At 49.1% G+C, this 12,500-nt stretch overlaps 1 protein-coding gene across 1 annotated transcript in view; it reads right to left on the bottom strand.

Moving 5' to 3' along the window:
- tenm3 (teneurin transmembrane protein 3) overlaps positions 1-12,500 on the bottom strand; it is a 702,745-nt gene that overhangs the window by 492,051 nt on the left and 198,194 nt on the right. Inside the window, 1 exon segment of the mRNA XM_033018762.1 lies at positions 9,133-9,411. Coding sequence (XP_032874653.1) covers positions 9,133-9,411 — 279 coding nt within the window.

Genomic DNA, 12,500 nt, shown 5'->3' with positions numbered 1-12,500 from the left:
TCCTGAGATCCTGAGAGCGATGCTCCTGGTAGGGCCACCCATGGCGGTAAGGTCGAGGGGGAAGGTCTCTGACAAAGAGCCAATCCAACCAAGACCTCAACGGTGGAACAGGCGGCGGACGATGGCTGACCTTAGTGGAGCGTCACAACGGCTGGGAAGGCGGATGAAGGCTGCGGCAGAAAAGGGTCTCCGGTCGTCTTGGACTCCATGCCACTGGATCCTGACCCAGATCTGTCAAGGACCGTGGGGTGGCTGTCTGTGCACCAGTCTCCCCACGTTAAACAAAGTCACGCACAGGTGTCCTCCATGAGAGGACAGTCATACTCATTTCCAGTGACCGCCGATGATAATCTCTTATACTAAATATTAAAACTAAGAACTGAAACACAACCAGTCTCCCCAGAAGAAAAGATACAAAGTGCTGGAGTAATTCAGCAGGTCAAGTCACATCCCTGATGATCATGGATAGGTGACTCTTCTTCAATAAAGGACACTTCTTCAAACTCCTCTTCAATGTGACCTTCAGGAACAAGGAACTGAAGATATTGGATTACAAAAAAAAAAGTTGGTGTAACTTATTGCGACAGGCAGCATCTCCAGAGAGAACAAATTTATGGGTGATGTTTCGGGTCGAGAGTCTCCAGCCTGATCTTCTGAGTTACTCCAGCATTTTGTATCTTTTTTTTTTTGTAACCCAATATCTGCAGTTCATTGTGGCTGCAACCCAAAACCCAACTTACCCACACCGACCTACACACCCCTTCTACACTAGTCCCACCTGCATGCGTTTGGGTCTAGCAACCACAAACAAAGCACCTCAAGGCCTCTACATTGTTAGGCTACTGAGAAGAATGATTGAAGACACGGTGGAGTTTTATAGGACTATAGTTCGTTGAGGCAGATACAGTAATGGCATTTAGTATCATCAGGTCATCAAGTTATACAGAGTGGGAACAACTTATATCAGCGCCGACCCAACTTGCCCGCACCAGCCAACATAGAAACATAGAAACATGCCCCATCTATACTAGTCCAACTGCAGGCAATAGACAATAGACAATAGACAATGGTGCAGGAGTAGGCCATTCGGCCCTTCGAGCCAACACCGCCGTTCAATGTGATCATGGCTGATCATCCCCGACCAGTACCCCGTTCCTGCATTTCGTTGTCTCTGTACTGTACACTGACAATGACAATTAAAGTTGAATCTGAATCTGAATCTGAATCTGAATCCTGCCTTCTCCCCATATCCCCTGACTCCGCTATCTTTCAGAGCCCTATCTAGCTCTCTCTTGAAAGTATCCAGAGAACCTGCCTCCACCGCTCTCTGAGGCAGAGAATTCCACAGACTCACAACTCTCTGTGAGATAAAGTGTTTCCTCGTCCCCGTTCTAAATGGCTTACTCCTTATTCTTAATCTGTGGCCCCTGGTTCTGGACTCCCCCCAAGGCGTCTGGTCCATATCCCTCCAAACCTGTCCTATCCATGTACCTGTCAAATGTTTCTTACAGCAAGAACGTTGGCTATGGGAACGGACCTGCGGGCCCCGGAAGGGCCGGAGTACCAGAGCCGTGGCCGCAGGGCGCAGATTCCACCCGCCGATCGGCCGCGGAGGTCCCGGTGTGGTTGAGATCGGCCGCCTCACTCTGCCGAGGAGCCGCATTTTCGGGGGGGGGGGGGCTTCCCGGGGGGGGGGGGGGGTCTTCCGGGGGGGGTTCACAATTGGCAGAGATTGACAAAATCTTGATTAGTGTGGGTGTCAGGGGTTATGGGGAGAAGGCAGGAGAATGGGGTTGAGACGGAGAGATTGATCAGCCATGATTGCATGGTAGAGTGGACTTAGTTTAGTTTAGTTTAGAGATACAGCGCAGAAACGGGCCCTTCGGCCCACCGGGTCCGTGCCGACCAGCGATCCCCGCACACTAACGCTACCCGACACCCCACTAGGGACAATTTTTATATTTACCAAGCCAATTAACTTACAAACCTGCACGTCTTTGGAGTGTGGGAGGAAACCGAAGATCTGGGTCACATACAGGCAGCACCCGTAGTCGGGATCGAACCCGGGTCTCTGGCGCTGCAATTGCTGTAAGGCACCAACTCTACCGCTGTGCCACCATGATAGCCCTGACTTGAAGGGCCGAATGGCCTAATTCTGCTCTTACAAGTTATGAAATTTATGAAATTTATGGAAAGTGGACAGGCATGTGGAGAAAATTACAGAGTTTGGACAGACTGCAATTTGTGGAGATTTGGGTATTGGGAATATCCACAATGTTTCAGAAATACCTCTCTGTCTCACTCAGGCTCAGAAAGGATGAGAAAAATGCAGCTGTTTCATTCTTTCACACTTAACCATTGGCGTAACTGCTTTCCAGATGTCACCAACAAAGCATTTGTATTAGGCCCTGGCAGTAGAAGCGGATCAAACCTCAGAGTGCTGGAGTAACTCAGCGGGTCAGGCAGCATCTGTGGAGAACATGGATAGGTGACGTTTCACAGAGTGCTGGAGTAACTCAGCGGGTCAGGCAGCATCTGTGGAGAACATGGATAGGTGACGTTTCACAGAGTGCTGGAGTAACTCAGCGGGTCAGGCAGCATCTGTGGAGAACATGGATAGGTGACGTTTCACAGAGTGCTGGAGTAACTCAGCGGGTCAGGCAGCATCTGTGGAGAACATGGATAGGTGACGTTTCACAGAGTGCTGGAGTAACTCAGCGGGTCAGGCAGCATCTGTGGAGAACATGGATAGGTGACGTTTCACAGAGCGCTGGAGTAACTCAGCGGGTCAGGCAGCATCTGTGGAGAACATGGATAGGTGACGTTTCACAGAGTGCTGGAGTAACTCAGCGGGTCAGGCAGCATCTGTGGAGAACATGGATAGGTGATGTTTCACAGAGTGCTGGAGTAACTCAGCGAGTCAGGCAGCATCTGTGGAGAACATGGATAGGTGACGTTTCACAGAGTGCTGGAGTAACTCAGCGGGTCATGCAGCATCTGTGGAGAACATGGATAGGTGACGTTTCACAGAGTGCTGGAGTAACTCAGCGGGTCAGGCAGCATCTGTGGAGAACATGGATAGGTGACGTTTCACAGAGTGCTGGAGTAACTCAGCGGGTCAGGCAGCATCTGTGGAGAACATGGATAGGTGACGTTTCACAGAGTGCTGGAGTAACTCAGCGGGTCAGGCAGCATGTGACAATAAACCATTGACTGCGAGGGGTGGTACACTCTCTCCTGATGTGGAAGACTGCTGCGTTTTCTTTTTCCGTCGGTTCATTAAAGCTCCACACCTGCTCTGTATTAGCAGTGCAAGGTTTGAGCAGTTTGGCCTCTAAGGTAAATGGTGGCTCAGTACTATTGACACCTGGAGTCCTGGGCAATGCTTCATTCAGATGCTATCTTCAGGGGGTCAGGGAATACTGAGCTCCGGAGGAAGGAAGGGAATTTGCCTCTCCAAGGCCACATTCCATTTTCCTGACAGCGAGACTCGGTAATTGCAAAACCAGTCCCATCAAAATGAATAAAATCCAGGCTGAGGTGGAGCAGCGGTAGAGTTGCTGCCTCACAGCGCCAGACATCCTGACTACGGGTGCTGTCTGTAATGAATTTGTACCTTCTCCCCGTGACCTGCGTGGATTTTCTCCAGGTGCTCAGGTTTCCTCCCACAGCCAATAGACAATAGACAATAGGTGCAGGAGTAGGCCATTCGGCCCTTCGAGCCAGCACCGCCATTCATTGTGATCATGGCTAATCATTCCCAATCAGTACCCCGTTCCTGCCTTCTCCCCATATCCCCTGACTCTGCTATCTTTAAGAGCCCTACCCAGCTCTCTCTTGAAAGTATCCAGAGAACCTGCCTCCACCGCCCTCTGAGGCAGAGAATTCCACAGACTCACCACTCTCTGTAAGAAAAAGTGTTTCCTCGTCTCCGTTCTAAATGGCTTACCCCTTATTCGTAAACGGTGGCCCCTGGTTCTGGACTCCCCCAAAGACGTACAGGTTAGTATGACTGTAAATTGTCCCCTGTGTGTGTGTGTGTGTGTGTGTGTGGGATAGTATTAGTGTGCGGGGATCGCTGGCCAGCCCGGACTCGATGGGCTGAAGCGGCTCTTTCAAGGGTCATGACTCAAGATTGTCATATGTCCCGGATGGGGCAATGAAATTCTTACTTGCTGCAGCACAACAGAATATCTGAATATGTAACTGTAGTACATAATGGGGGAAGAGAAAAAAATAAAGAAAAAGTGAAATAAATAACAAATATAGTGCAATAATAATAATGTTTAAGACAGAACTGCAGATGCTGGAGAATCGAAGGTAGACAAACTTGCTGGAGAAACTCAGCGGGTGCGGCAGCATCTATGGAGCAAAGGAAATAGGCGACGTTTCGGGCCGAAACCCTTCTTCAGACTTCTTCAGAATAATAATAGTCTGTTGTGGTTCAGAGCTTGTTTGTTGTCGTGTTTAATTACTTGATGGCTGTGGGGAAGTAGCTGTTCCTGAACCTGGACGTTACAGTTCTCAGGCTCCTGTACCTTCTTCCTGATGGCAATGAAAGTAAGCATGCAGGTGCAGCAGGCAGTGAAGAAAGCGAATGGCATGTTGGCCTTTAGAACAAGAGGAGTTGAGTATAGGAGCAAAGAGGTCCTTCTGCAGTTGTACAGAGCCCCAGTGAGACCACACCTGGAGTATTGTGTGCAGTTTTGGCCCCCTAATTTGAGGAAGGACATTCTTGCTATTGAGGGAGTGCAGCGTAGGTTTACAAGGTTAATTCCCAGGATGGCGGGACTGTCATATGCTGAGAGAATGGAGCAGCTGGGCTTGTACACTCTGGATTTTAGAAGGATGAGAGGATATCTTATTGAAACATATAAGATTGTTAAGGGTTTGGGCATGCTGGAGGCAGGAAACATGTTCCTGATGTTGGGGGAGTCCAGAACCAGGGGCCACAGTTTAAGAATAAGGGGTAAGCCATTTAGAACAGAGACGAGGAAACAGAGAGTGGTGAGTCTGTGGAATTCTCTGCCTCAGAGGGCGGTGGAGGCTGGTTCTCTGGATACTTTCAAGAGAGAGCTAGATAGGGCTCTTAAAGATAGCGGAGTCAGGGGATATGGGGAGAAGGCAGGAACGGGGTACTGATTGGGGATGGTCAGCTGGCTCGAAGGGCCGAATGGCCTACTCTTTTACTTTGTGTACTAGTCATGTCTCTACTATTTATTTCATTCCCCTTACATGTTTTTCCTCTACATGATCAATTTTTGTAAGGTGTCCTTGAGACTCTTGAAAGGCGCCCATAAATAAAATTTATTATTATTATTATTACTCCTGAACCTATTGTCTATTGTCTATTTCCTATTGTCTATTGTCTAATGGTGCAATGAAGTCTGTGGCCAGGATGGTGTGGGTCTCTGATGATGTTGGCTGCCTTTTTGAGGCAACGACAGTGATCTCTAAACTAAAGTGTATCTCTAAACTAAACGAAACTAAACTAAACGGCTATTGTTCTTTGTTTCCGATGAGCATGTCTAAATGTTGAGCTCTAATGGATTAATTGTGGGAGCTGGTTTGGGAGTTGCAGTCCATGACTGGATGAGAGAGCTGGATTAATAACTTACACAGTCAAAACGACAGGATCAATGAAGTGGCCCAGATTAATGATGGGTCTCGAAAGATATTAATTCAGCTTCTTAATTCTGTTGGACTTTAATTCTTGACTGTTCCTTTGATGCCGCTCATATTCATAAGTAGAAACTTCAAAAGGAAATCAACAATGATGAGGGGGAGTGATACTGGGAGAATGGAAAGATTCAAAATGTTTCGTTTAGTTTGGAGATACAGTGCGGAAACAGGCCCTTCGGCCCACCGGGTCCGTGCCGACCAGCGATCCCCGCACACTAACACTATCCTACACACTAGGGACAATTTACATTCACACCAAGTCAATTAACCTGCAAACCTGCACGTCTTTGGAGTGTGGGAGGAAACCGAAGATCTCGGAGAAAACCCACGCAGGTCACGAGGAGAACGGACAAACTCCGTACAGACAGCAGCCGTAGTCGGGATTGAACCCGGGTCTCTGGCGCTGTGAGGCAGCAACTCTACCGCTGCACCACCATGCGGCCCAAGTGCTGGAGTAACTCAGATGGTGACGTTTCTGTGGATGTCTCGAATGAAATTGTCGTTCTGTGGACTGATTAGCATGCAATAGGGAATGGGGATAGCACGCTGGTCTGGGCCGAGTCCACAATTCGCTGGAATTTCCTGGGAAAAAGGTTCTGACTGTCGACCCTATCTACGCCTCTCATAATTTTATACACTTCTAACAGGTATCCTCTCAGCCTCTGATGTTTCAAAGACAACATTTACTATCTAAATAGCATCAAGTTGGGAAAAGGGGACGTCCAACGGGATCTGGGGGGTCCTTGTACATCAGTCTATGAAAGTAAGCATGCAGGTACAGCAGGCAGCGAAGAAAGCGAATGGCATGTTGGCCTTTATAACAAGAGGAGTTGAGTATAGGAGCAAAGTGGTCTTTCTGCAGTTGTACAGAGCCCTAGTGAGACCACACCTGGAGTATTGTGTGCAGTTTTGGTCCCCTAATTTGAGGAAGGACATTCTTGCTATTGAGGGAGTGCAGCGTAGGTTCACAAGGTTAATTCCCGAGATGGCGGGACTGTCATATGCTGAGAGAATGGAGCAGCTGGGCTTGTACACTCTGGAGTTTAGAAGGATGAGAGGGCATCTCATTGAAACATATAAGATTGTTAAGGGCTTGGACACGCTAGAGGCAGGAAACATGTTCCCGATGTTGGGGGAGTCCAGAACCAGGGGCCACAGTTTAAGAATAAGGAGTAAGCCATTTAGAACAGAGACGAGGAAACACTTTTTCTCACAGAGAGTGGTGAGTCTGTGGAATTCTCTGCCTCAGAGGGCGGTGGAGGCCGGTTCTCTGGATGCTTTCAAGAGAGAACTAGATAGGGCTCTTAAAGATAGCGGAGTCACGGGATATGGGGAGAAGGCAGGAACGGGGATGATCAGCCATGATCACATTGAATGGCGGTGCTGGCTCAAAGGGCCGAATGGCCTACTCCTGCACCTATTGTCTATTGTCTATTGACAGGTTTGGAGGGATATGGACCAAACGTATGCAGGTGGGACTAGTGTAGATGGGACATGTTGGCCTGTGTGGGCAAGTTGAGCCGAAGGGCCTGTTTCCACGCTGTATCACTCTGTGATCCTGTGACTCTATGAGAGGAGGAGAAGTTCTTCAAAGTAACCATACCTTGACCAGATTTTGCAGTCTAGCAGTGACACGTTTGTGGATGGGAACTACATGATACATCAGTTACAAACTAACATATTCTCCGTCTATTTTTCACTCAGAGGGCAGTCCATATCTGGGATATGTTGCCAGGTTACATACACAGTTACAACAACAGCAATTACAATTAGTAGTAGAATTAGGCCATTCAGCCCACCGAGGCTACTCCACCATTCAATCATGGCTGATCTATCTCTCCCTCCTAGCCCCATTCTCCTGCCTTCTCCCCACAACCCCTGACACCCGTACTAATCAAGAATCTATCTATCGCTGCCTTCATCGCTGGCTTAACTTGTGAGGGCGTCAAAAGTTACGGGGAGAAGGCAGGAGAATGGGGTTGAGAGTGAGGGAAGTATCAGCCGTGCTCGAATGGGGGAAGTGGAACTGATGGGCCGAATGGCCTAATTCTGCTCCTCGAACCTATGATCAAGGAAAGTTGGCATCATTATCAAGTGGGGGTCAAGGAGAGAGCGTTGACGTGGCGGCCCCTGTTCCCACCAATCTTTCCACCACCACACACAAGAAGCACAAGCAGCGACAAGGCAGACACCGTTGTATGCAGATGCCGAGCAGTGCGTTCAACTCTGGATGAACAACTTCTAATCTTGGAAGGTGGACAAAAATGCTGGAGAAACTCAGCGGGTGAGGCAGCATCGATGGAGTGAAGGAAAAAGGCGACTCTATTTTAGATGCTGCCTCACCCGCTGAGTTTCTCCAGCATTTTTGTCCACCTTCGATTTTCCAGCATCTTAAAAAACCTCTAATCTTGTGTGTGGACTCGAGAAGAAGATTATCAAGTGGCCTTTCGGACCATTCACATGCATCCACGTATTTCCGCCAAGATTTGCGACAAAGACTAGACCAGGAGATCTTTGATCCGTTGTAAATACAGTGATGTATTGTGACTCGAGAATCACAGGTGCCACAGAAGACACAAATCTCTCTTTTCTTCTCCCTGCCTCACATCTTCATTAAAGATGAACCCATCAAATTCTCATGAATCCATCGACAGTACATGAGTTCTCACAGCCCAGCGTTTATAACAGCAATATCAACGGAGAATTCACAAGGCAGATTAACCGTGGGTTAGACATCGCTCCATTTCAGAAAGCCATCTAGTCGCACAATGGCTTCACGCAACTCACATGATGCCACCGACTGACATCGTTCAACTCCACTGATCAACATACATCTCCAGAACTTCCAATGGGAACATTTCAATTGATTCAATGGCAACATTTTCCAGGGATGGTTCAGAAAGGGAGGGGGCAAGAGAGAGAGAGAGAGAGGGGGAGATATGAAGATGGAGCAAGAAAGGATGAGAGAGAGAAAGGGGGGAAATGGAGAGAGGAGAGACACAGGCATGTAGCGAGGGGAGAGATAGAGAGAGAGGGAGAGACAGGGGATGGAGAGGGAGAGTGGGAGAGAGAGAGAGAGAGAGAGAGAGAGAGAGAGAGAGAGAGAGAGAGAGAGAGAGAGAGAGAGAGAGGGAGACACACACACAGAGGGAGAGTGAGAGAGATAGAGAGAGACACACACACACAGAGGGAGAGTGAGAGAGAGTGAGAGTGTGAGAGTGAGAGTGAGAGAGGGAGTGAGAGAGGGATTAGAGGAAGTGAGAGAAAGAGAGTGAGAGAGGGGGAGAGATAGAGACACACACACAGAGGGAGAGTGAGAGAGAGATAGAGAGAGACACACGCACACAGAGGGAGAGTGAGAGAGAGTGAGAGTGAGAGAGGGAGTGAGAGAGGGAGAGGAGCAGAGAGAGGGAGTGGTGATATCCCGGCTGAGGGGAGCAGCCCACTCACCGTTCTCGCTGTCGGACTTGTTCTCGTGCTCTGTGTCGGTCAGGGTGAGTGCAGAGTTGGAGCGGCTGGACAGGCAGGAGTTGCGGCCGGACTTGGCGCCTCGGCCCCACAGCCTCATGGCGTGCTCGGGGGACATCACCCCCTCGTTCTCCGTGTCTGCGTCGGAGCCCGTGTTGACCGAGTAACCCCGGTGGGGGAGGCCCATCTCCGAGCAGAAGGTCAGGCCGCGACGAGCCGCCGGTTCGCAGATCCCCAGCTCCCTCAGTGAGAAGTTCACTCCTGTTGGTCAAGTCAAGCGAGAGTCAAGCGTGTTTTGTTGCCATGTGTCCCGGACGCGACAACGGAATCCTTACTTGCTGCAGCACAACACAATATGTGAAGATGTAACGGGAATGGACAATAGACAAGAGTGGAAACAGGCCCTTCGGCCCAACTTGCCCACACCGGCCAACATGCCCCAGCTACACTAGTCCCATCTGCCTGCAGTTGGTTAATTCCCGGGATGGCGGGACTGTCATATGCCGAGAGAATAGAGCGGCTGGGCTTGTACACTCTGGAGTTTAGAAGGATGAGAGGATATCTTATCGAAACATAAAAGATTTTTGAGGGTTTTGGATAGGCATATGGATGAGAAGGGAATGGAGGGTTATGGTATGAGTGCAGGCAGGTGGGACTAAGGGAAAAAAATTGTTCGGCACGGACTTGTAGGGCCGAGATGGTCTGTTTCCGTGCTGTAATTGTTATATGGTTATATGGTTATATGGTTTGGACACGCTAGAGGCAGGAAACATGTTCCCGATGTTGGGGGAGTCCAGAACCAGGGGCCACAGTTTAAGAATAAGGAGTAAGCCATTTAGAACGGAGATGAGTAAACATTTTTTCTCACAGAGAGTTGTGAGTCTGTGGAATTCTCTGCCTCAGAGGGCGGTGGAGGCCAGTTCTCTGGATGCTTTCAAGAGAGAGCTAGATAGGGCTCTTAAAGATAGCGGAGTCAGGGGATATAGGGAGAAGGCAGGAACAGGGTACTGATTGGGGATGATCAGCCATGATCACATTGAATGGCGGTGCTGGCTCAAAGGGCCGAATGGCCTACTCCTGCACCTATTGTCTATTGTCTAATGTGCATCCCTCTAAACCTGTCCTATGCATGTAACTGTCTAAATGTTTCTTAAAGAGTATAGATAGATAGATAGATTCTTCATTAGTACGGGGGTCAGGGGATATGGGGAGAAGGCAGGAGAATGGGTATGAGATGGAGAGATAGATCCTGTAATTGCTGTTGTTGTAACTGTGTATGTAACCTGGCAACATATCCCAGATATGGACTACCCTCTGAGTGAAAAATAGACGGAGAATATGTTAGTTTGTAACTGATGTATCATGTAGTTCCCATCCACAAACATGTCACTGCTAGACTGCAAAATCTGGTCAAAGTATGGTTACTTTGAAGAACTTCTCCTCCTCTCATAGAGTCACAGGATCACAGAGTGATACAGCGTGGAAACAGGCCCTTCGGCTCAACTTGCCCACACAGGCCAACATGTCCCATCTACACTAGTCCCACCAGCCTGCGTTTGGTCCATATCCCTCCAAACCTGTCTATCCTTGTACCTGTCCAACTGTTTATTAAACATGGCGATAGTCCCAGCCTCAACTACCTCCTTGGGTATCTCATTTCCCTTTAAATCTTTCCCCCCTCACCCTAAACCTATGCCCTCTGGTCCTCGATTCCCCTACTCTTGGCACAAAATTGTGCGTCTACCCGATCTATTCCCCTCATGATTTTGTACACCTCTGTAAGATCACCCCTCATCCTCCTGCGCTCCATATAATAGAGACCCAGCCTGCTCAACCTCTCCCTGTAGCTCCCACCCTCTAGTCTTGGCAACATCCTCGTAAATCCTCTCTGCACCCTTTCCAACTTGGCAACATCTTTCCTATAACGGTCACGGTGGCGCAGCGGTAGAGTTCCCGCCTTACAGCCGACGCAGCGCCGGAGACACAGGTTCGATCCTGACTACAGGTGCTGTCAATAGACAATAGACAATAGGTGCAGGAGTAGGCCATTTGGCCCTTCGAGCTAGCACCGCCATTCAATGTGATCATGGCTGATCATCCCCAATCAGTACCCCGTTCCTGCCTTCTCCCCATATCCCCTGACTCCGCTATTTTTAAGAGCCCTATCTAGCTCTCTCTTGAAAGCATCCAGAGAACTTGCCTCCACCGCCCTCTGAGACAGAGAATTCCACAGACTCACAACTCTGTGAGAAAAAGTGTTTACTCATCTCCGTTCTAAATGGCTTACCCCTTATTCTTAAACTGTGGCCCCTGGTCCTGGACTCCCCCAACATCTCAGTATACAAGCCCAGCCGCTCCATTCTCTCAGCATATGACAGTCCCGCCATCCCGGGAATTAACCTGGTGAACCTACGCTGCACTCCCTCAATAGCAAGAATGTCCTTCCTCAAATTAGGGGACCAAAACTGCACACAATACTCCAGGTGTGGTCTCACTAGGGCCCTGTACAACTGCAGAAGGACCTCTTTGCTCCTATATTCGATTCCTTTTGTTATAAAGGCCAACACACCATTCTCTTTCTTCACTGCCTGCTGTACCTGCATGCTTACTGCCTGTATGGAGTTTGCACGTTCTCCCCGTGACCTGAGTTGGTTTTTTCCGAGATCTTCGTTTTCCTCCCACACTCCGAAGACGTGCAGGTTTGTACGTTAATTGGCTCGGTAAATGTACAAATTGTCCTGAGTGGGTGTAGGATAGTGTTAGTGTGCGGGGATTGCTGGTCGGCGCGGACCCGGTGGGCCGAAGGGCCTGTTTTTTTCGCGCTGTATCTCTAAAGTAAACTCAACTAAACATGGTGCCCAGAACTGAAGACAATACTCTAAACTGGGCCTCACCAACAGCTTATACAACTTCAACATGACCACCCCCAACTCCTAAACTCTGGAGGTGATGCTTGCCTTCTTGTTCCTGCCTGGATTAGTGGGTTACACAACAGTGAGAGGTGGGACTGACTTGGATTGATTTCTCTGGATTATCGGAAGCTGAGTGGAGACCTGATAGACGTGTACAAAGTTATGAGAAGCAAATATAGACAATAGACAATAGGTGCAGGAGTAGGCCATTCGGTCCTTCGAGCCAGCACCGCCATTCAATGTGATCACGGCTGATCATCCCCAATCAGTAGGTAGACAAAAGTGCTGGAGAAACTCAGCGGGTGCGGCAGCATCTATGGAGCGAAGGAAATAGGCAACGTTTCAGGTCGAGACCCTTCTTCAGACGTTTCGGCCACGAACGTTGCCTATTTCCTTCGCTCCATAGATGCTGCCGCACACGCTGAGTTTCTCCAGCAT

This window comes from Amblyraja radiata, chromosome 3 (assembly GCF_010909765.2).
Source record: "Amblyraja radiata isolate CabotCenter1 chromosome 3, sAmbRad1.1.pri, whole genome shotgun sequence".
Taxonomy (NCBI): Eukaryota; Metazoa; Chordata; class Chondrichthyes; order Rajiformes; family Rajidae; genus Amblyraja; species Amblyraja radiata.
Note: the sequence above shows the minus strand (reverse complement) of the source record. Positions and strands in the feature narration are given on the sequence as shown.